At 43.0% G+C, this 22,891-nt stretch overlaps 1 protein-coding gene across 10 annotated transcripts in view; it reads right to left on the minus strand.

Moving 5' to 3' along the window:
• Positions 1-22,891, minus strand: part of ZNF827 (zinc finger protein 827) — a 154,064-nt gene that overhangs the window by 65,117 nt on the left and 66,056 nt on the right. For all 10 annotated transcript variants that reach the window (XM_033134371.1, XM_033134378.1, XM_033134370.1 and 7 more), the window contains 2 exons: positions 5,203-5,442; positions 2,638-2,695 (listed from right to left, as the gene is read on the minus strand). In XM_033134371.1, the coding sequence (XP_032990262.1) occupies positions 2,638-2,695; positions 5,203-5,442 (298 nt within the window). The remainder of the gene's footprint in view (positions 1-2,637; positions 2,696-5,202; positions 5,443-22,891) is intronic.

Genomic DNA, 22,891 nt, shown 5'->3' on the forward strand with positions numbered 1-22,891 from the left:
TTGGAGACGATGTAAATCTTTTTGAAAAGTTTCACAAATCATACCTTAAGACATAACCCGTAAGCTGACCTTGTGCATACAAAAGAAGAGTTCCTTCTAAACCAGGACTCACAAAAGAAGAGAGAGAGTTGGCATTTTTTCCCGTCCCTGCTATCAGTTAACTCAGGTTAAAGAGGATTTCTTGGCACAAAGCAGCTTGATTCTATTCCACCTGAAGTAATGAGGTGAGAAGGTAAAAAAGAGATCTATTTGAGGCGAGGCTAATTGAGCAGGTTGCCTACTGAAAGAAAAATAAAAACACACCGAGGATTTTGTAGAAGAGCAATAAACCGAGAATTCTGTAATACTGACTCTGAACACTGTATCATGGGATGGGGTGGGTGTGGGGGGGCTTACAGGATGCACTGCTCCCTTTGCTTTGGGTGAAAAATCTCATTTCTTCTTACTCATAATGTACTAGCAGGAGGAGAATTTAAGGATTGCTTCATTTTTGCCAAATGGCTAAAAAACAAAACAAAATAAAACAAAACAAAACACTTTTTCTATCCTATAATTATGCTCCAGCTTCAGCCAAGGTAATTTGGGCCAGGAGGCACATTTTACTTGTTTGGGGCTAGTTCAAACCTCCTCTTACCTTCCCAGAGAACACCTGAAAAGCATAAAATAACATGGTCTGGCCACATACCTTTCTGCTATACAAATATTATTATCATGTAATCTTAAAGGGCCAGCAGAAACCCTCCGGAGGAGCTGCTGCTGGGCTCCTGCACAGATGCCCTCTAGGGCACTAGTGTTCTCTCCCAGTGGCTGGGAGTGATGGCTGTGCCCTCACCTGGGAGGCTACACAGCCCCTGATGAAATTAATGAATAATAAGGGGCTACAAAGAGATGGCCCCCTTGCCTCGAGGCAGGATTTACTCTGACTCCGTGGTGCAGTTCATGCTCCAGAATCCTCTGTGGGGTAGAGCTGATGCCAGAATCCAGCTAAAATCACATGCTTGCTCTGCAACTGCTTCCCTTTCCTGCCCCATCACTTCCTGCAGGTTCCTCTGACAGCACACCTCAATAAAGCCCCTCCAACAGGAATCCCCATTGTAGGCTCTACTGCTAGGGAACCAGACCTGTGACACTTCCGAGAAGCCCATGGAAGCAAATTAAAATGAACACTTATTGTTATTAGTCTCCACCTTTCCCTGTCTACCAATGTGGCCAAGGTCATGTGTTTATTAATCCATAGACCCAAACACATACACTAAATAGCCTTAAGATTACGAGGAGATAGGCTGGGATCTATAGTAGACTATGTTTCTGATTTGGACGTCCCACTAAATTGACAAAATAGCTTTTCCCAAAAATAGTAATGGGTCTGAAATAGCTTTTCAGACCCATTTCCCAAAGCAGCACACAGACCAAATCAAAAGACTCATTTCCCATCTCCCATCTGTGTACTTATCCACGGAGACATGGCTCACACCATTCTCTACTAGAGGGACAGTCCTTTCCCTAACACCATATAAACTCTGTGTGAGGCAAGCTGACTCTATTTTAATTACCGTTTGATATGTGATATTCTTCTATTCCAATTCATAGAATTAAAAAGAAAACACAACTCAGGTTAAGGTTCCACCGAGCACTGTCCACATGCCTGATGATGCCCTGAGGTCAGTTCACACCACATCAAAGAGAAAAGCATCTGTTTATCTTTTGTTGCAAGAATGAAAAGCACAAAACCAATCAACGCTCCCATCAGGACAAATCTAAGTTCACTCAGGAAAGCAAAATGCCTTGACTGAAAGCCTTCGAAGCAGGAGGTCACATCTCCCAGAGCTCCTTTCCCACAGTGGTGGGGTGTGCGCTGGCTCAGTCTTGGGATGAGCAGAGCAGCACTGGCGGGTCCCCCTCCTTCGTCTGGAGGACTTGTGGGCAACACAACCTGGCTGGCCATCTCAAACTACCTTTGGCCCATGGAAAGCTTCCTTACCCACAGTTGTTAGTGACACTGGTTGTCCTGCAATTTTTTAAAGCTTTGTCTTTCTTCTACTTTTTACATTTTTGCCCACCTAGTACTGTTGTGAGATAAAAAGCTGGGATATCCTTGGTGACGAATTATCAGCCTATAGCTACAGAGCTCCTCGGGAGCACAGCTGCAGTAAGCACCCTGGTCACTGTGTGGGACCTTCCTAACAGACAGCTCCAGCTGCCAATCACAGTTGTGTCCCTCAACTGAACATTCAAGTCCAGAAACGTCTGCAAAGAGGGTATTAGGTTGGTGCAAAAGTCATTGTGGTTTTGCAATTATTTTTAACCTTTTAAACTGCAATCGCTTTTGCACCAACCTAATGATATCTACTTCACAAGATTATCGTAAAGAATAAAAACAAGCACATATAGAAAAGTCCCCAGCGAAGTGATGCCTCTTGGATGTTTAATAAATATTAATGGTCCTCGCCCTTGGTGTCCTACCTTTCTGTATTGTTACCACCAACCAAAGTGCTCAGACAAAATGGTGGTCAAGGACGTGACTCCTTTGAAGCCAGAGGGAGAAAAAGGTTTGGGGAACAACATTCAACACATGGTGTGGGCCTTATGGCCCCCACACAAGTGGTATCCCGAGGGGACCCCACATAAAGATCCTACCTGGTAGTCGTCCGGATGGTATTCTCTTTTGTGTGGTTGTGCTCTTTGCTCACTTTTTCTGTAAGGAGAAAGAACGAAACACGTACTTCTTAGGTCTCTCACACTCAACTGGTGTCCTTACAGCTTAAGCAGAAACACCGTCAACATTTCTCTTTCTCTCTTACGGTTTTCTTTTGGTTTCTTTTTTAAACATCCAAACTCTCCCTGTCTTCTTGGTAAAGACCATCATCAGAAGCATGTAGCTAGCATCCACAAAAATAGTTTATTAAAAATCAATCCAAGGGAAATAGTTACTAACAAATTTCAAGTGAATTGTCTGGTTTTTATCAGGCCTGAGTAACACACACACACACAGGCCTGAGTAACACTCACACACACAGGCCTGAGTAACACGCGTGCGCGCGCGCACACACACACACACACACACACACACACACACACACACACACACACTTATTTCTACTAGATCTTTTCCCAGCTGAAAATTTCTGCTTTCCTCTGATTCAGCATGAAAACTGCAGTTGTTGCAACTGTTCCGCTTCTAACTTTGATGACAACCTTTAAACATTCTGTATTGTCAGGGCCCTTTGTGAGAAGGGGTATAAAAACAGCCATAAGACCTCTGGGTGCTGCAGTCATCGAGCGCTTATTCTGATAAATGTCACAAGGGACAAAAAATATCATTAGACAAGAAGAGGTAAACCCTCCCTTACGCTGTCTTGAGGTCTATATCTACCAGCTGTCAGAAATTATTTAATTAGCTTTCAAGAACAAAAAAGTTGAACTCTGGCCTCCCCAGTGCAGTTCAATGTGAGGATTCTGCCCTGCCTGTCACAGCTCTCAATGGCTTCTTTTAAGTATCCAGAGAAAACCTGGCCAACTCTATAAGGGTTTCAGGTTTCAACAGCAGGGCAAGTAAAAAAAACTCCTAATCTTACGGATTTTTTGGAAAAATGTCAACAAAGATTTACAACATCTGTCCCATAGTCTGTAACATGAATCTGAAGCTGCTGCATGCCAGTTTGCGTGGACAATTCCTTTCTGTCCACTCACCAGTGACAATGAGGGTGAATTTAGATTCCCAGGCAGTATTCTTTCAGAAGGCAGGAAATCGGGGCTAAATGGCTTGCCTGAGGTCACCCAGGCAGTTGTGACAGTGCCAGGGTGAGAACTCTCAGACACAGAGGTTTTAGCTGATAGTAGACTGTGATAACATACTGGAGACGCTCTGAAAAGAACCACACCGGCCTCACTTTTGAAAATTTTCACGGCTAAATCATCTTCAAAGTTATGTTGTTTTTAGATTCGTTTTCAGCCTGTGTGTGTGTGTGGGGGGGGGGGGGCGGGGGGGTGGAAGGGGTGGGAAGCATCTTACACGTTTTGAGGCCTTTTGGAGCTTGCAAAGATCTATGTGTCCTATTAAGTTTACGGAATTAACTGTTTCCACTATGGCAGAGCTCTGCACAAATACAGTCCTTGTGTGAGAACCCGGAGGCTGCCGTTTTTGGCACCAACTTATAGTTTCACAACTATGGGGTGTCACTGGGCCAATGAGAAGGTACACTATCATGATAGCACGCAGATGCTAGCTTCTTTTCGCTTTCCTGGTATTTTTTCGTAGGGGGAAAACAAGTGAATACTTAAATAATGAGGTACTCGATGGGTGTTGTAAATTTGTTTTCCGTAACAGAAGCGTGTATCCCACACTCGTACCAAACAGTACTGATGCATCTTCACTATGTAGGCCAATGTCTGACTATGGGCAAGGCATGTATATTTCTATGTAAATCTGAAACTTCTATGGGAACGTATCATCAACCTCAATCACGAGCACACAATCTGTTAAGGACAAACAATATGCAGCTTGAAAGAGTTAACAAAGGGAAAAATTTAGGTACTAGGACGCTTAACTATTCTATCCAGACCCTTAGCTGAAAAAAAAACAAACAAAAAAAACATACACTTAGCCGAGCTGGTAATTACTGCACTTTTGAATTCCAAGTATTTGAAGTAGACAGTTGGTTTATAGAAAATGTTCTACTAGCCCAGAGCTGGAAAGAGTCCTCGTACTTCATCTTTTGCTTTTCCCTTTCCTTGATTTTTTTTTTTTTTTGGCAAGATACAGTAAAATCTCATTAATTCAGAGCACACTAATTTGAAATTCATGGTAATTCAGACACTGTTGGAGTAAATTGTAATTTATCTTTTGCACGTTAGAAAAAAAAAAAGACTGTTAATCAGATCAACTGCCTAAACAAAATTAGAGGTGAGATGTTTAGTCCAGTCAACAGGGATCATTTGCACAGAATTGAATAGAGTTCTAATTTCAAACGATTCTTAACTATTTATTAAAGAAAGTTTGGCAGGAGTTCTACTTGGCAACATTTTATTAACTGTGAGTTTGAGTGGCAGTACGCATGTTAAAGTAGCAAAACTGATTTCTGTCTAAAAAAATTCTGTAAGACGGGTGGTTTCTTTTTTTTGTCTTTTTTTTTCCACTTTGTTAAGACTGGCATTCCTTCCAATTATTCCCAATTATTGACATTTTTCTGCACAAAAACATACCTGACAGTTGAAACAAAAGCTCGGAAGCCATCTTCACAGAGATATCCTGACTAAAGAGGTTTCTCTCCGGGGGCACTCTGCCCTCTGGCATCTTCTGTAAGGGTTCGGTTTTCTCTCGCCCGATTAAAGTGCTGTAGCCAACATTCCGGTTGGGTGATATGGAGACATGCGAGTCCTGGATGTCAACCTCCATGGGTTCCTCTTTAATCTTCACCATCTGCGTTTCCTTGTAGCTTTCCGCTGCGAGCAGGTGAGTGAAGAGAAACAGAAACACCAGAGTTTCTTAATTCTGAACCAAACCCAGTTTCCAATCAGAGAAAACTATGAGGGTTGTGTCAGGGAGTAAGCAGTTCAGAAGACAGGGTGCCGTAGCACCCTGGAACGTACTTGGAAAAACTACTAGTTTAACCCCTTTGATTTCCTGAAAAGGTAGGGAACTGAAGCCCAGAAAAGTAAGTGATTTGCCCAAGGCCACACGAATGGGAGCAGAAGCACACCTAGGTCTCCAGATCTAGAAATCGGGGTTCTTGACCAGAATCTCCCGACCACTCCCACACACTCCTTCTCTGCCGTGTTGCTTCCAGAACTTATGGCGAAGACGGTACATACCTGTCTTTGTTTTATAGTTTACTCAATTTTGGTGAATCAAATTAGAGCGAGCATATTAATATAATGATTTTTCTCCCTCTGTTTTTAAAGCTCTGATCATTTTTTTTTTCTTTCTCTAAGACACCTAAAGTAATAAAGGATAAATAGGGTTGATTCTACTGAAACATTTACACCTTGCTGGGAGCTAGCAATCCTCAAGACCACCTAGGATGTTAATTGCAGCCCAAGGATTAACTCTTAGAAAAACAGCAATTTTACAGGTTATAATAACAGTTCAATTTACAGACGGGTCTTGATTTAAGTGTGACTACTAGATGTTTGATCTTTAGTTTGAAACATACATTCACTTTGGAAGGTTGCAGTGTCTTTAAGTCCACGTATTCCTTAGAGCTAACGACAAAACATCTTAGAAACAAGGTGGGACAATTAGCCCAGACATTAATTTGGGTCACTTTACAATAAGGCCACACTTTCAAATCAATAAACATTTATTAGCAACTACTGTGGACTCCGCATTCCAGAAAACAAAAAGGATGGATAGATAGATAGATCAATCGATAGATAGATAATAGACAGATATTGATAATGGATGGATAGAGAGAGAGACAGAAAGATGATAGAGTAGTAGGTTAAATAGTGGCCCCCAAAATGATATATCTATGTCCTAACAGAACATAGGAATCTGTGAATGTAACCTTATTTGGAAAAATATTATTTCCAGATGTGATTACATGAAGAATCTCAAGATGAGATCATCCTGGATTATCCAGTGGGCCCTAAATCCAATAACAAGCGTCCTCATAAGAGATGAAGGGGACAAGACACAGACACAGTGGAAAAGGCCGCGTGAGGACAGACACAGTGCTGTCGCCTGCACGTTTGTCCCCCCACCAGATTAATATGTTGAATCCTCACCCCCAGTGGTATTTAGAGGTGGGGCCTTTGGGAGGTGCTGAGGTCGTGAGGGTGAAGCCCTCATGAATGGGATTCGTGCCCTTACAAAGAAGCCCTCAGGGAGCTCCCTTGCCACTTCTGCCATGTGAGCACACAGTGAAAAGACACCAGTCTACAACTCAGGAAGAGGGTTCTTACCAGACACCAAATATTAGGACTCCTTGATCTTGGACTTCCCAGCTTCCAGAATTGTGAGGACGAAAATTCTGTTGTTTATAAGCCTCCCAGGTCTATGACGTTCTCTTATAGCAGCCCAAACAGACTAAGACAGAGGCTAAAGTTATGCAGCCACAAGCCAAGGATTGCCTGGAGCCACCAGAAACCGGAAGCGGTAGGAAAGGTTCTCCCCTAAGAGCCTTCACATTTCAGACTTCCATCCCTGGGCCATGAGGGAATACGTTTCTGTTATTTTAAGCTCCCAAGTTTGTGAATTTGTGATGGATGGATGGATGGGTGAATGAATGATAGATGACAGATAGATAGATAGATAGATAGATAGATAGATAGATAGATAGATAGATTGATAGACAGATAGATAGATACCAATAAGAAAAAATATAAAGCAGGTGCTGATCTATGGGATGTAAAAGGGGAAATCTCATTGTTGTGAGCTGGGTGGTCAGAGAAAATGATGCATTCCTTGCTAAGTATGAGACAGGTGAAAGTCAAGTACAAGTATAGTTTATTGATTTGCAGTAAAGACGACAGAGAAACATTTTTAATTTAATGCTTACCATTAATGTGGTGGTATCAATAAGCTTTCATGCAAAGTGTGCTAATTGTTCTTTTTTCTTCTTGACATATTACACATGCTTCTCAGGGAAAATGACTTGTGTTTGTCAGCAACTAAACTGCCGGCAACTGTTATATTTAATTTAGATCCCTTCCTCCTCCCCCTAGCTCTACCAAGCTGTTTTTTCTCTGTATGTCCGCGAAGCTCACAAAAACCAAGTTCATTGATTCAATCATGCTAAAAAAACCCCCCACAAAATGCTTTGTGAGTTACACGCCTAGCTTCTGTGCCTGCACTTCCAGTCCACCTGATTCTTCCTTGAGGACTGACCTCGCCTCCTGCCCCCTTAGGGAATCTGTTGACCTGATAGGCTTCCTGTCTCCCAGCTGGATCACCCCTAGGTGCACTCACAACACAGGTTTCCCTCTTTGTGTTCCCTCAAAGTTCTTTTATTTGGAAAATAAACAGTGGGGTCACTGTCACAGGTACATAATGATGTCTTTGAACCCTGCAAGTCATTCCCAAGCCTGAAGACAAACACAAAAGAATACTAGAAACAGATCCATTTAGAAAAGAAAACCTCAACAACATACAGAGCAGAACTAGAAAGAAACTCCATTGTTTTTCTCCCCCGACCCCACCCCCCCACACACACACCTTTCCCCAGCTTTGCTCCTGGATTAAAAAACACCTGGCTATTTGCACCACTGAATTTAATGAAATCCAATTTTAAAGCTACTTAGGATAATTTCGAGTATAATTTCCATGAAGTGCTCTCTGCCCTTTCTTATGACAACTCTTAACCTTTCGAAACTATACAAAACACTGACCACTGATAAAACCCTTTAGTATTCTTCATCTATCTGATAGACTCCGGTGTCTCATGGAGAAGAGTTTTCCAAATGACATCTCAATGGGCAAGTGAGACATAATACAATAAATATTTTTATAGTCCTTGCTGTTCCAGGCATTACTGCCAAGTGTTTTCTTCCCTTTATTTTAAGCAGGGTTTCTCACCCTCAGCACTGTTGACATCTGGGGCCAGAGACTTCTTTGTTGTGAGAGACTGTGCTGTGCATTGTCAGGTGATTAACAACCTCCCTGTTCTCTACCCAGTACATGCCAGTAACACCATCCCCCTAGTTGTGACAACCACAGATAACTCCAGACTTTGCCAATGTCCTCTGGGGGTCAAAGTCACCCTAGTTGAAAACCACTGCTCTAAGGTTTCTGCCACAGTCTAGTTTTCAATCCTCACCCCCCCAAATTTAAACAAGCACCCACAGCTTTAAAGAAGAAAGAAAAAGCTCTTCTAAAATTCTAGCTTAGGCTCCCTGGCATATTCATCACCACCTCGGCCAGGTGCCTGGACAGGCTGGCCTAGGATACAGGAGGCAGGCTGACCTGGGAACAGGCTTTCTCCTACAGACTCTACTTGGTCCCCAGGCCAGCTCTCGCCCTTCAGCTTGGGGCGTCCTAACATAACAATGGTTGAATGAATCATTTCACTGACTTAGCTTTGACTCCCACACCCAGGGACCTGTCTACACATCCAGGATTCTTTCCCATCGTCTTCCCTCTCCACACACATTGTAAATCCTTTTAGAATCAGAATCTCTTCCTACAGTAACAGGACAAATATTAATTTTACCCGAAGCGGCCTATCCTGCTATTCCAAGAAAGAAACTCGCACATGGAAAAAGATGAGAGACCATGGTTAACAGTAGGTTATGCCTGGGAGGTGGGTTGTAGGTGACTGTTTATTGCGATGCTTATTTATATTTTGTAATTTTTCTATGAAAAATATGGGTATTTTGTTATTTACCTAATTTTTTAAAAATCATTTATATACACCCATAAAAAGCTGGTATGTCCTCTTTTGAAGTGTTTAGAACACTGTGTATGCTGACAGCATCGAAGAGTTGGTCCGTGAATCCAATAAGCCCTATTCAGTCTCAGCTTGGCAATAGAAGGGGAAAAGCAATGAGCAATAATGCTGTCTTTTCGGCCTTCATAAACATAACACATACTAGCTATCAAACTGTATTATTTCATTCATCAGTTATTCGGTCACTCTAGTACCTTGTTTAAATGTCTCCTGTGAGCTAAGTACTGTGGTAGGTGATGTGTGGGACACAGACATGAATAAGACGTGGTTCCTTCCGTGACGTAATTTAAATCCAAATGAATGATTAGACAAGTAAAAACATCCCTCTAATGCAAGAAGTAAAATTAAAATACAGTGTGGGAAGAGGCATCAAGGAAGACCTTGAACCAAAGCACAGAGGAGGAATTGTAGTCTATCTGGCGTGTTCAGGGAATATCATGTTGTCTGGTCTGGCTGGAGGGCCAGTACTGAGAGGTGGAACTGGTAGCTTGAATAAGCAGGACCCATAGGGGTAAACAGAAAAGCAACTCGATTTTTGTTTTCCATTGTCTCTTTAAACCTAAGAGTTCCTCCCTTCTCCCTAGGTGAAAACTCAGGCAGGCCCATACCTGATAATTTTTAGATGATACAAAGCCTTACAGACCCTTTAAACAGCAAACCAGTCTTGATTCACAATCTAGAAAGCCCAGTCCCACGTGCTCACACACAGTTCAACCTTCCTTTGAAACTAAGTCCTTCCCGCTTTCTAGAAGAGTCTGCTGGTTGCCTATTACAGGCGGAGGGAGGGAGGGTGTGGTGAGCACGTTCTCCCTGTTTTGTGGCTTCTCCTCAACACACTAGCTGCCTTTCAGACCCCAGAGAAGGGCTAGAGAAGGAGGGGGCAGGCAGTAGAGCTGAGGGGATAAGAAAGGTCTTACTTCACTCTCCAGTTCTAGAATGGTTTTACCTTCTTGAGGCCAGTAGGCCTTTATGGGATTTGCACATGGGATCTTCAGAGACCTTTAACCCCTGCACTTCCCTTTACCGGGATGAACTCCCTCTTGCCTGGGGTCACTTATTTCCTGCACTGCCCCTAGGAACCCACCTGTCCACTCCCATTTCCCTTTGTATTGAGGTACCATCAATTCTCTAGGCAGCCCCACTGGACAGCACTTAAATCAATACCCGTGCCAACCCTTTTGTGGGAATTTTGATCTATGTCGGGGCCACAGGAGACAATTGCCTCTTATCTGATCAGACAAAAGGGCAAGTTCAGGCCCCATTCAGCACAGCAGCAACTCCCTTTCACTCAGCCACCAAAACAGCTGGCCAGACCACTTCTCACCCTCTAGATTTCTCAGGCAGACGTCAGGCCCCAGTCCACCAGGCTCCCCAACTGAGGAAAACACATGACAAACTTCCCAGATGGTGTTCCTTCAGCCATGCTCTCTAGATTTGGGGTGAGGGGCTGATACTACTTCCCCCACCCCCTCCACCCTGCAGTTGGGGGTATCAGAGCTTCAATAACCTCTCATTGTTATGTTCTCTCAATTTGGCCAAGAGGGAGCGAGAAAGAGAGAGAGAGAGAGATTGAGAGATTGAGAGTATGCGTGTGTGTTAAAAGACACATAGCGACCAGTTTAACCATGCTTAAGTGCGCAGGTCAGTGGCATTAAGTAGATCACACTGTTGTGCAACCGTCACCACCATCCATCATCCAACTCCAGAATGTGTTATCTTCCCCAACTGAAATTCTACCCATTAAACACTCCCTCCCCATTTCCCCTTTCCATCAACCTCTGGCAACCATCATTCTACTTTCTGACTCTATGCCAAGTGTATTTTGTTCTTTTTTAAATTCTTCCTGCTGTAACCTTGGTGCCAACGCCAAACCTTCCACTTGACATATTGTTTTGCAAAGAGTGCCAGGTTGTATTGCAGAGAAACAAAACTGGGGAGGTAGGAAGGGGCAGAAATATGGAATCTCAGGTGCTGGGCCCAGAAGCTCGTACTGGACAGGGAGCCCGGAGCCAGCCACCGGAAGGTGTGTGCAGGGCAGTCACGTGGTCAGATTGCATTGCAGAAGACCAACTGACAGTGGCACTTTGAAGGAATGGGAGGAAATGGAAATGAGGGGAGTTGCTAGGAGCTTATTGTAGTAATCTAGGCAAGGAGATAATGAGGGCCTGAATCGATGGTCATGAGAACAGAAAAGATTCACAAGAAATTCCAGAGGTTGAATGGGGAGAAATTGGTGGTGGACTTACCAGGGGTCCGAATTAAGAATGAAGAGACCAATGTGAGAGAAATTATGAAGAAACTTTGTATATGGCCTGGATAAAGGTAGTGTGATTTAAAAAAAAATAATAATTCTATGACTTTTAAGCCTGGTGATTTGGAAGCTGCTATTAATAGGTGTAGGGAAATAGAAAAGTTGGGTTGGGGAGAAATACAGAGGAAAATTTCCAGTTCTGTTTTGGCTAAGTATTTGTGATTTCTTCAGGAAGTGGAGGTAAGAGAAGAATCACCAGTGACACAAAGATCAGAAGTCATCTGAATCAGGGGACTGGAGAGATCAGCGAGGGAAGGCGTTACAGTGCAGTTGGTGGGGTGGTTACCATCTACTCTTAGGAGGAGAAAGAAAAGTGAGGAGAAGAGGTGGGGAGGGGCTACTCCAGCATGGTGTGTGCCCTGGACACCCAGAGAGAAGGGGAGAGGCATCACAGGCACCACCGTGAGAGGCTCCTCCTTCCCGCTCCTGCATCCTGCCCTTGGGCTCCTGTCGGCTTACAATGATTCCTTCTCTTCGTCCAGTCCCAGCCCCACTCTGCCAACATCGTCTCCCAGCACTCCTCCATTGCCTTCACGCTCCTGCAACACTGAAACATCCCAGTTGCCTGGACATGCCAGGTGGTTTCTCACCTTATTCCCTTCTCAAATTCCCAACAATACCCTATTCAGATTTCAGAACTACTTAGATGTCCCCTCTGTGAGCAGCATTCCTTTCTCTCTCCCGACTGGCACGCTGCTCTGTCATACGTCTAGATTGTATAGACCTTGCAAACACTGTGGTGTGCTGCAATTATTATTTACAGACTCGTGTTCCCTCTGGACTGAACTCTTGGGGGAGCACTACATTCTTATCCATCTTTCATCCCTAAGACTTTGCACAGGGCCTGGCACACTCAATACACTTAATGTATGCTCGTCACCTAAAGAGCACTGCGCACAATACGCGTGTAATGCTATGCTCCCTTTCCCGATCCCTCAATCTGCCATAGATACTTATACGTGCTCTAAACTTAAAGACAAAATATGAAAGGATAAAGCACTGGCGATGGCACTGAAATAAACTAATAAGTGACCACTCTCTCTCTAGACTGCTCACTGTCATGATCCTGAACTAGTAGCATTTTAGAGTAACGAGAAGCTTCGAAAGCCTCTAGAAGCAATGCCAGCTGTGCCATATGGAAACAATTCACATTCTAGAGGGATATTCCCGTCAGATAAATTAGAAATCTTTCATCTCTAACTTGCCATCCTCAAAGATGGTTGGGCATAAAAATACCAGCCAGGTATGAAACTTGATTCCTGTCGGTGTTGGGTTTATTCCTTAACACTTTGCAAACAACAATGCAGGCCAAGGGGAAGTGAAGTGAAGTGAAACAAACGACCAGAAACAAGAAATGAGATTACATGGTAACATCCTATCCCAGGACCTGGCACTCGCTGGCATCTGATAAAGGCGAGCTGCCTTCTCCCTTTGCTTTCTCTTACTTGATTTTGCCCTTGCCAAAATCAAAATGGAATGAAGAGTTGGGCTGGGTTTCCTTGGTGGCACCAGGAGAGACCAAGCCCCAGACCTATTAGAGCGAAGGCAAGGATGGAGGCAGACATGGAAATGTTATTCCACAGAAGTCTGACACTGCATCGATCGGACTCTTATCTTCTCAGAGAGAAACAGTGTGAGAGCAAAGCCATTCCCTCACCCTAAGGTAGGGAGCTAGGTCCCCAGGAACAGGGATGATGTAGCTCTCTATTCTTGTGATGAGAATTAAGAACCAGATGCTTAGATACTGAGTGTTACCCTTCCTTTCCTCTTTCTCTGTCTTTCTCTCTAGGAGCTATCACACGAAACAGAGGCACATGCAAACTGAGACAAGTTTCGTGTGCTTTAAAATCTTGGATTGTTATAGGCTTCTCCATGGGAAGTTGTATATGAAATTTCACTTTTCTCTATGGTGTGGCCCTTGGTTCATTTGCACAATGCTCAGAATCCAGTGTCCTCCACGGGGAAAATCTCCCTAGTCCTGCTGTGCGGAATGAAATCCAAGGGGGAGGCTTTCCCACGCATGCTGCCACACCCCAGAGAGATGCAACAACACAGGTTCTGGTCAGTCACCTACTTTCCTTACTGAACATACTGGCCATCTGTTCCTGGGGGGAAAGGAGGAAACTCTCTCCATGAAAGAAAACAGTGGCACAGCAGATTTTTTTCTAGATCTCATACTGTGTTTCCCGAACATAAGACCTTGCAAGACCATCAGCTCTAATGCATCTTTTGGAGCAAAAATTAATATAAGACCTGGTATTTTATTTAGATTATATTACGTTATATTATACCTGGTCTTATATTATAGTAAAATAAGACTGGGTCTTATATTAGTTTTGCTCCAAAAGACACATAAGAGCTGATGGTCCGCTCTAGGTCATATTTCCCGGGGAAACACGGTACTATACAAGAACCTTCAAGAAGAGCACTTTCCAGCCCCTCTTGTTGGAACAGTGGAATGGGAAATTTATTCTCTGGAATGGATAAAACGCATGGTCTCTGGATTATAGGATAACAGGCACAGTTGAGGGCAGGGGTGCTAAACGGTGTAAGGCAGGAAATTGAACTCCCCCATGCCCCAACTGAAAAAAAACAGTATTTTCCAACAGAAGAGCCCTATAATGACCTCCAGTACACACACACACACACACACACACACACACACACACACACACATACACCCCACAGTTCAAAGATACTTGATCAGAATTGACCTTTTGAATCGAATCACCAAAACCGTAAACTAGCGTTTTCCCTGTATATCAGTGCACTACCTGGAGACCTAGGAAGGACAATTAACAAACGTCTGAAGAATCAGCTATGCACACTAGAATTCACAATTAGAAGTAAGCAGGGGGTCAAGTTAGAATCAAGTTTTTAAAAACACAAAATGAGCAGCCCCAGGTGTTCCATTTCACTAATTGTTCTGAATCTGCAAGGAACAGATAATGCCCTAAAAAAATGACACTTGAACTTTAAAGGCAATAAAGAGTTCGTGAGACCTGGAAGCTCCCTTTCAGGGATGCCAGAAACATATTTTCTGTCAGAGCAAAGTACATGACGCTATATTCTTCTGTCGGTTTTTTTAATCCGTCTTTGCAATCCCTGTACCAGCCAACGGTGCAACAGGTCCTTGCCTGAGACAATTGGGCATTTGTTAATGTTTTCAGACTCACGACAAAACTGCACCCTAGGCTGCAGCACAAGTTTTGGACGTAATTCTGGGTAAGATGCTCCTGGCATTAGACTACCGGGGAGATTCACGTGACCTAGAGGAAGGTCCGTCAGACAGGTCACGTGGACGATGATCGCAAATCAGAATACGTCCACCACATGTCACTTCTGTCCATTTCACTTCTGTCCAAACGACAATCAAAAATATTGGAGGCGCTGAGAAGTCAGCGTCTCCAACCAGCACTGATGAGTGCTTCAGTCATTATCCGGTGAACTCTGAGTGTCCCGGTGTTAATGCAAAACCTCTCCCAATCATCTTGTTTTCTTTTCATTTGATGATTTCCCTAGAAATTAGCTAAAGAGGTGCATTTAAACTGTATGTCTGCCATTTGGTAACATTCCAAATGATCTCATTTTAAAAAAATTAACCTATTTTTCGTCTAATGTCTAGAACATACTTTTCTTGTCTCCCATTAAAAAAAGAAAAGGAATAGGGTCAATTCTTGTATCTGATCTAACCTTAGCTATTTAACATCATTATCCTTTGCCATTTAATAAATCTAAGCTCTGTTCACCTCATTTGTTGTGATTAATAGGCTTTTCTATATTCTTCCATGAACCTGAATGCTGGAGGGGGGCGTGGGGGGGGGAGTGGGTTGTGTACGCGTAGGTTTAAAACCAAATTCCTGAAAGACTCAATAGAATTCCTGGTGACATAAAAAATTACCAACAAGCAATGTCCATCTCTATCAAGTGATGAGCTGACCGCTGCTTTATGCACAAAAAAGGGGGAGAAGGACAGAGGGAGTCCTTAATGCCCAAGGAGAGGCAGGAGCAAGCAAAGAGTTCTGTTTCAATCACTGGGAGTTTTACCAAACTTTTAAGCAGTTTCCACTAACAGATGGTAAAAGGGCTTTAGTATATGCAGACAAGTTTAAAATGCTTCTCTTAGGTGATGCTAAATATTACTGAATCCTGTTACAAGTGTATGCATCTCTGTCCAGAGGTCTTTACTACTTCTCTCCCATTGGTCGATGTTTCTAGCCGGCCAGGAGGAGCTGGTAAGCATGGAGCAGAGAACATAGCATCACATAACAAGAGAGACTAGAACCCAGCACTAACTAGAGTGAGAAATGGGTACCAAGAGATGGGATGGGAAGCGAATGTAGGTTTCATGCAGCAGAACACACTGTCTTGTTCATCTTTGCATCCCTAATGCCCAAAGGGGGCTTGGAAAATAGTAGGAGCTCAATAAATATTTGTTGTATGAATGAATAAGTGGGGAAAAAAAGGAAGACCATAGAAAATAAATGGAAAGATAGAATGAAAAGTAGAGGAAAGCTAAAGTATAGGGTTCATTTAACCACCCAGAAATCTTTGCGTACTTTTGCCAAAAATCAAGCCCTAATAGCCAATGATAAATGAGGCTTTCCCTTCGATAGGGCCCTGTTTCTAGTACCATGCCTGTGGGAGTCCACGGACGGAGGGTGGGACCATCTGATGGTAAAAAAATGATACCTCTGGGCTCTTAATTTTACCCCACGGTTTTTGGAGACACAGAGTCCATACATATCCTTACAATGTATTTTGGCTATATTTCAACCTTCTTTTCCAAATGGTTTTACATCAAAGCTACTCACAAGTAGCGTAAGTGACTCAGTGTAATTTCCCTTCCTCTCTCTGTTCCTGTGTCCTCTCTGGAGCAGGTGCTGAAGAGGAAGAAAACAGAGGAGGAGGTCACCCCTCCACTGAGAACCGGGTCCTAGTAATACCTGCACACTCATGGCCACACACAGGATGAGGACTCAAGCTCTGGGTGTCTCCAAGGAAGTTAAGACAGAGTCAGATAGGAAAAGCGTTCTAATGGGAACAATGTTTTAGGGGAAAGTATTTTCAACAGTATTCAGATGGGATAAATGGAGTGCAGAAGGTTTTCGCACAAGTAATTGAAAAAAGATAACCATCTGTCTTGATTACATTATCTTCCTAGTCCTCTGTTTTCTTCTTTATTCCCTACAACTCTTAAAAAAAAAACAAGCACAGAAGAAAAATAAGGATTATCTACAGATTACCGAATATACTGGCTAAATAAGCACTGATGAATTCCAAGCGAAGGTTCCTACCGACAGTCAAACACATAGGTCGCGGCCTGATGATTCCACTCTCAGAAGAAGTCCCCCAACGCCTTGCAATGTCACCATTAGTCCTCATCAATCCTTCAGCTCTGCTGGGGCCCCCCTCCCTCTCTATTACAGGGGCTATTAAGTGTATATTTGGCAACACGTATATGGACCACAGGAAGCTTCCAGTGAGGCTGTCCCCAGGAATGTCCCGACTCCAAAGCAGTAAGAGGATTTCTGGTAGCAACATAGGGAATTGCACGCATATGTCTGCGTGCTTACGGGGATAAGGACGGCAGTAGTAGGAAGTTAAGAAGATGACTTTGTAACTTACTCTTTGAACAGTGACCCTCACCACCTTATTTTAGACCTAAGATAAAATGTGGTGGGTCACATGTGTATCCTACCACCTCTCTCATTTCTCCAGCTGTGGAGATAAATGATACAAGCATATGGCAAGCCATGGGAAACCAGGAAAAGTGCTGTCCCATATTTAGAAAACAGGAAGTCAGTCAACTCCCAGCACAAACTCAGGATGGCTCACATACGGGGAAAATACATATGGGTGGAGCAAACAGAAGAATTATGAGGAGGGGATACCCAGATCCCTTCAGAAAGAAAGCCAGAGGTCCCCAGACTGTGATAAAAATACTGCTTTTCAATCCTTTGTCTTCCTGTGATCCCTCAGAAATTAAAGCTTCTTAGAGATGTTGCCATCAAATAATATTTACTAATGGCCTCTCTGTTTGTGCCACAGTGTGTGCTGTGGATAAGAATCACAGAGGCCACAAGGGACAAACAGTTCTCGTGAAAGCGCTCCTTTCTCGGGTTAATATGGAATTGGTCCCATCACTCTCAAACTGTGTGCATCGTCCGGCGCTCACAGATGCTGAGCGGGACGTGGCCACAGCACACAGCCTACCTGGCAGTGGGGAGAGGATTCCCTTCTCCAGAGATAGGTCTGCAATACCAGTGTGTACCAAGGTAGGCACATGATACACGGGGTTTAATTACACATGCAAATGTCCCCCTTCTTTGACATGACTAAGTTAAAGGTGAAAGGTCAACATGACGATGAAAAGAAAAACCACTGCGGAATGAGAATGTCTTAGATCTCTCGTTGAGAAAAATAATGGTTGTGCTGCTCCTCACAAGACCATAACTGGGGTAACACCATAGCCAAAAAGTCTGGGAGGAGGAACCATAAAAGGCTAGAGTGGTGCAGACTATTCGAATGTACCAATAAGGTACACAGCTTCTACCTGGCAGGGACATTTATCCTCTGGCTGAGAAATGGAACAGAATGTTTGACTGGTTACTCAAATATCTGCATCCACACTGCAATTGGATCCTTCAGAAAATAAAGCTTCTTAGAGGCGTCCCCACCAAGTAGTATCTGCTAAAGGCCTCTCTGTGCCACAAGTTTGTGTTGTGGATAAAGTAACATGTATAATCATTTATACCAGAAAGAGAAAACGACACAGGAATACAGAAGGAGGGCACACTATCCCCCTGCAACACACTTCCTAGGTGTCCTTAATTCTTTGGCTCAACATCGCAAAGGTGTATCTTGAACCCGCTCCTCCATGCCCTACCCTAGCCTCCCCCCCCCCACCCCTCCACAGCTCCACCTTCGGCCTTACAGCTGTGATCAAACCCCTCCCTCCCCCAGTCCAGCCAAACAGAAAAGGAATCTCTAATGAAGGTGGAGCACACGGAATTCCTTTCAGAGCTCTTGCCTGGTTTCTGGGAACACAAGCCAATACAAATTTTCGTGGCTACATTAACATATGCAGCTATGCAACAGGGAGAAGATAATAAAACAAGAGCCCTTTTGAGTCTGGCCTTTCGGAGTCCTCCGTGAGGGAGGCGGAGGAAGCCGGGTCAAGAAAGCAAAAGGGTGGCGGATGGGCGACAGCTCTGAGAGGAAAGGGGGGCACAGGGGCAGTACCCTGGGGGTGTGAGCTGGAAGAGTGCCCCACATGAAGTCGGAGAGCAACAATAGCCATTCAGGTGTGTGGGTTCAAAGGTCTGTGGCCGTGTACGACGTTACAAAATAAATAGGGGGGTGCTCACTAGCCAAAGAGCTAGGGTAACATCAGTCAATGGTGGGGGAGCCTGTCAGATGCAAGTCCCCCCCGTCTTGCTGGGGAAAGAATGGCCTTTCTGGAACAGCAAACAGCTATTTCTGATTCCCTCCTGCCTAAACGGTCCGGTAAATAACACCGCTGCATATCCTCTGAGCTGCACAAGATCTAGACCTTTAAGAAAAGAATTCTCTGGGTATATAAACATGTCACATTTTTATCTTATTAAAGTGATTTATTCCCTGTTTGTATAAGATAGTTTTCGCACTCCAAATACCTTCAATTCTGAGTTTTTAAGCCCTAAAAAAAAAAAAAAAAGAGCCTAATTCCTTACTTAGATTTAACTTCCCGGTATATCCTGTTTGCTTAGGATACATATGGCAATGAGGGAAGTCACCTGTCCAGTTAGTTGTAAGCCCATTGCCAGTCATATTCATTCTGAGTCACTTAAAAAAATTTGACATACAAATATTCCTTGCCATCGGCTCAAGTACAGAATGCTATATACAAATGCAGAACTCAGAAGGGTCAACTCCACCCTGACAGTATTTAGTCAATAAACTAGGTTTCATAGGCTTTATATCTGAAAATTAAATACTGTGCTAATATTAAGTAAAGAGAGGCTTTTATTTTAATATTAAACAAGTCTGCATTTTTACACAATTTTTGTAATTATGGAAAATGTGATAATGCCATAATTATCACTAGTAACTAAAGAAAAGGGAGATAAATTGGACTATATCAAAATTAAAACCTTTTGTGCTGTAAATTACACCATCAAGCAAGTGAAAAGATAATCAGCAGAATGGGAAAAAATATTTGCAAATTACATATCTGATAAGGAACTCAGACCCTGAATGTAGAAGGAACTTTTACAACTTAAAAATAAAAAGACAATTCAATTAGAAAGTGGGAAACGGACTTGAACATTTTTCCAAAGAAGATATATAAATGGCCAATAAGCACACGAAAATATACTCAATACCATTAGTCATCAGGGAAATGCAAATCAAAACCACAATGAAATACTAGTTCACACCCAGTCTGATGGCTGTAATAAAAAAGACAGACAATAACACGTTTTGGTAAGAATGGGAAAAAAACTGGAACTCTTATACATTGCTGATAGGGAAATAAAATGGTGTGGCTGCTTTGGGAGCTTGGCAGTGTCTCAAAATGTCACCACTTGACCCAGCAATTCCTCTCTTAGCTACCTATATACCAAGAAAAACACAACATATGTCCACAAAAAGACTTGTACAGGAATGGTCATAGTAGCAAAAGTTGGGCCACAACCCAAATGATCATCAACAGATAAACAGAGAAACAAAATGTGGTATATCCATTTATACCATGTATGAAATTAATTATTATATTATTCTTGTATCCATTCTAGTAATATCCAATGGAATATCATTCAGTCATAAAAAGGAATAAAGTACAGACACATGTAACAACATAGATGAACCTTGAAAACATTATGCTAAGTGAAACAAGCCAGTTACAAAAGACCACATATTGTATGATTCCATTTATATGAAACATCAAAACAGGCAAATCTATTGAGACAGACAGTAGATTAGTAGTTGCCTAGGGCTGGGGAGGGTAGTACTGGGAGGAGAAGGAATGACTGCTAATGGGTAGAGTTTCTTTCTGGGGCAATTAAAATGTTCTGTAAGTAGATATGGTGATGGTGGCCCGCCCACCTCTGAATATACTAAAAACCACTGAGTTGTACACTTTCAGTGGGTAAATTCTATGGCATGTATATTATAGCTCAATAAAGATGCTTTTAAAAATCAGGCTAGATGTTCCCTGTAAAACAGAACAATCTAAAATATAAAAACTCTTAGAAAAGTCGAGTCCTGGGTTTAACAGATTTCTCCAGGTGCTCATAAAAAAAGTTGACACACAAAAAAGTAGTTTTCCGTTTCAGATGGACTAGACTGTGCCGTTTTGACAGCCTTTTGCTCTCAACATCTTCAGTACCACGTATGACAAGGGGATAAACAGACAATCAAATAAAGAGGTACTTTTCTACTGATGATTCTAAATTACTCTTAAACTCTTTCACATGGCTTTGCTAACATGTCCACCTGTTCACTTTAGTCATGAGCTCTACACTCAGCTGTACGGAAGCAGGTAGAATCACAAGGTAGCAGATACAGTGGGGCCTCCATTGCTCGCGCCTTAATTAGGTAAGTTTGAAGGAGGCAAATGTGAGATGACATTAATATAAAACTAAAACACCTATGTTCCAGCCTTGTGGATGATTACTGAAGTCCTATCGCTTATAAAGTTTAATACACTATACTTTTCCAAGGGAGACATACCAAATAGAACAATGAATAACTTTTGCCCTGAGAAATTATTTAGCTAAAATCTCTAACGTATTTCAAGGAATTCTTTAGAACAGAAGATCCCTGACATGGTCTGATTTGTTGGGGAAAGGGAGTAGGGGGCGAGGGGGTTGCTTTTTCCTGCTAAAAGAATGCCAGCATTGCCGAGGAATAATCATGAAATTAAATAGCAAAAAACACTGAAAACAGTAGTATTATCTGAGGTCCATAACATCCTCTTGATATATTAGGTACATGTGTCCTTCTAAAAAAGGTTCCCAGGTACCATTATTTCATAATAAATAAAAAAGAATCGCCACTGAAGAGACATGATTCTTTCTGAAAAGTAAAGTGTACATTTAATAGAGCTTTGTTCTTTTATCAGCATCAGCCTAAGGCATTCTTTTCAGCTGGACAAAAACAAACAAACACTTATCTCTCTAGTTTAACCATTTCCTCCGCTCAGTGCTTCTCAAAACATAGCTGTCAGAATCACTTGTGGGGCTTCTCAAAACCTTAAGTCCCGAGTAGCGTTCAAGAATGTGCATTTCTAGTACTTCTCTATCCTCCCCAACACATGCTGATTCTGCAGGTGTGGGGAACCACACTTTGATTGACAAGGCCTGCCTTCAGCACGTCTTGAGTTGGGGCTGGCTAGGCAGAGTCCAGGCTGGGCAGGACTTCTCCGAGAGTCTACCAGAAAGGAAAGGTAAACATCACCCACAGGCCAACACACATTCACAGTTAACATTTCAATAACAGTAACGACTGCCCCTCAACGTTTGCGGCTCCTCCATATTGTTTCTCTTGCTGGTCTCACAGCACCCTCACTCTTGCCCACCCTAGGTGGGTTTCTGGGGATTTTTCTCCTCTCATTCATCCTACATGACAGCAGCCACGTCTGCTCAACATGCCCTTACCCTTAGATACTGAAGTGTCCACTGGTGGGTCCCAGTCGGAGCTGAGGCAATCAGCGGGAATTGGGACTGAGAAATTAGTTGCTCTTTTGAACTCAGAGGCTGATGGCAACTTCCGTTTTCCACCATGTGGCTGGGTAACAAAAAGTCCATCTGTACGCACAGAGAGAAGCAGGACTGAGGTGGAGAGGGAGAGCCTCCTGGCTTCCATGCGGTCCTCCAGCCTCTGGCTCCAGTTGGGGACCGAGGCCCTGCTGCATCCCTGCCCCGGGGTTTGTTCCATAAGTCAACCCCAAACCCCCATCTTCTATTAAATGCTCCTTTCTTGCCTAAATTGGCTCAAGGGGATTTGTTCTTGACAATCAAAAGGGCCTTAACTGAAACTGTTAATAAGGTCAATCTTTAGGTACCTTTCCTCTCTGCTTCAGTTCACTCAGAAATTAAATTCATCTTCAAACTTCTTCCTACCCAAGTTTACCTGCTTCTAAATATCTCCAGCTGAAGCCCTAGCTTACTTAGGTGATTCCCTGAGCCCTACATCACTATGTATTTCAAGT

The sequence above is a fragment of the Rhinolophus ferrumequinum genome, chromosome 18 (genome assembly GCF_004115265.2).
Source record: "Rhinolophus ferrumequinum isolate MPI-CBG mRhiFer1 chromosome 18, mRhiFer1_v1.p, whole genome shotgun sequence".
Taxonomy (NCBI): domain Eukaryota; kingdom Metazoa; phylum Chordata; class Mammalia; order Chiroptera; family Rhinolophidae; genus Rhinolophus; species Rhinolophus ferrumequinum.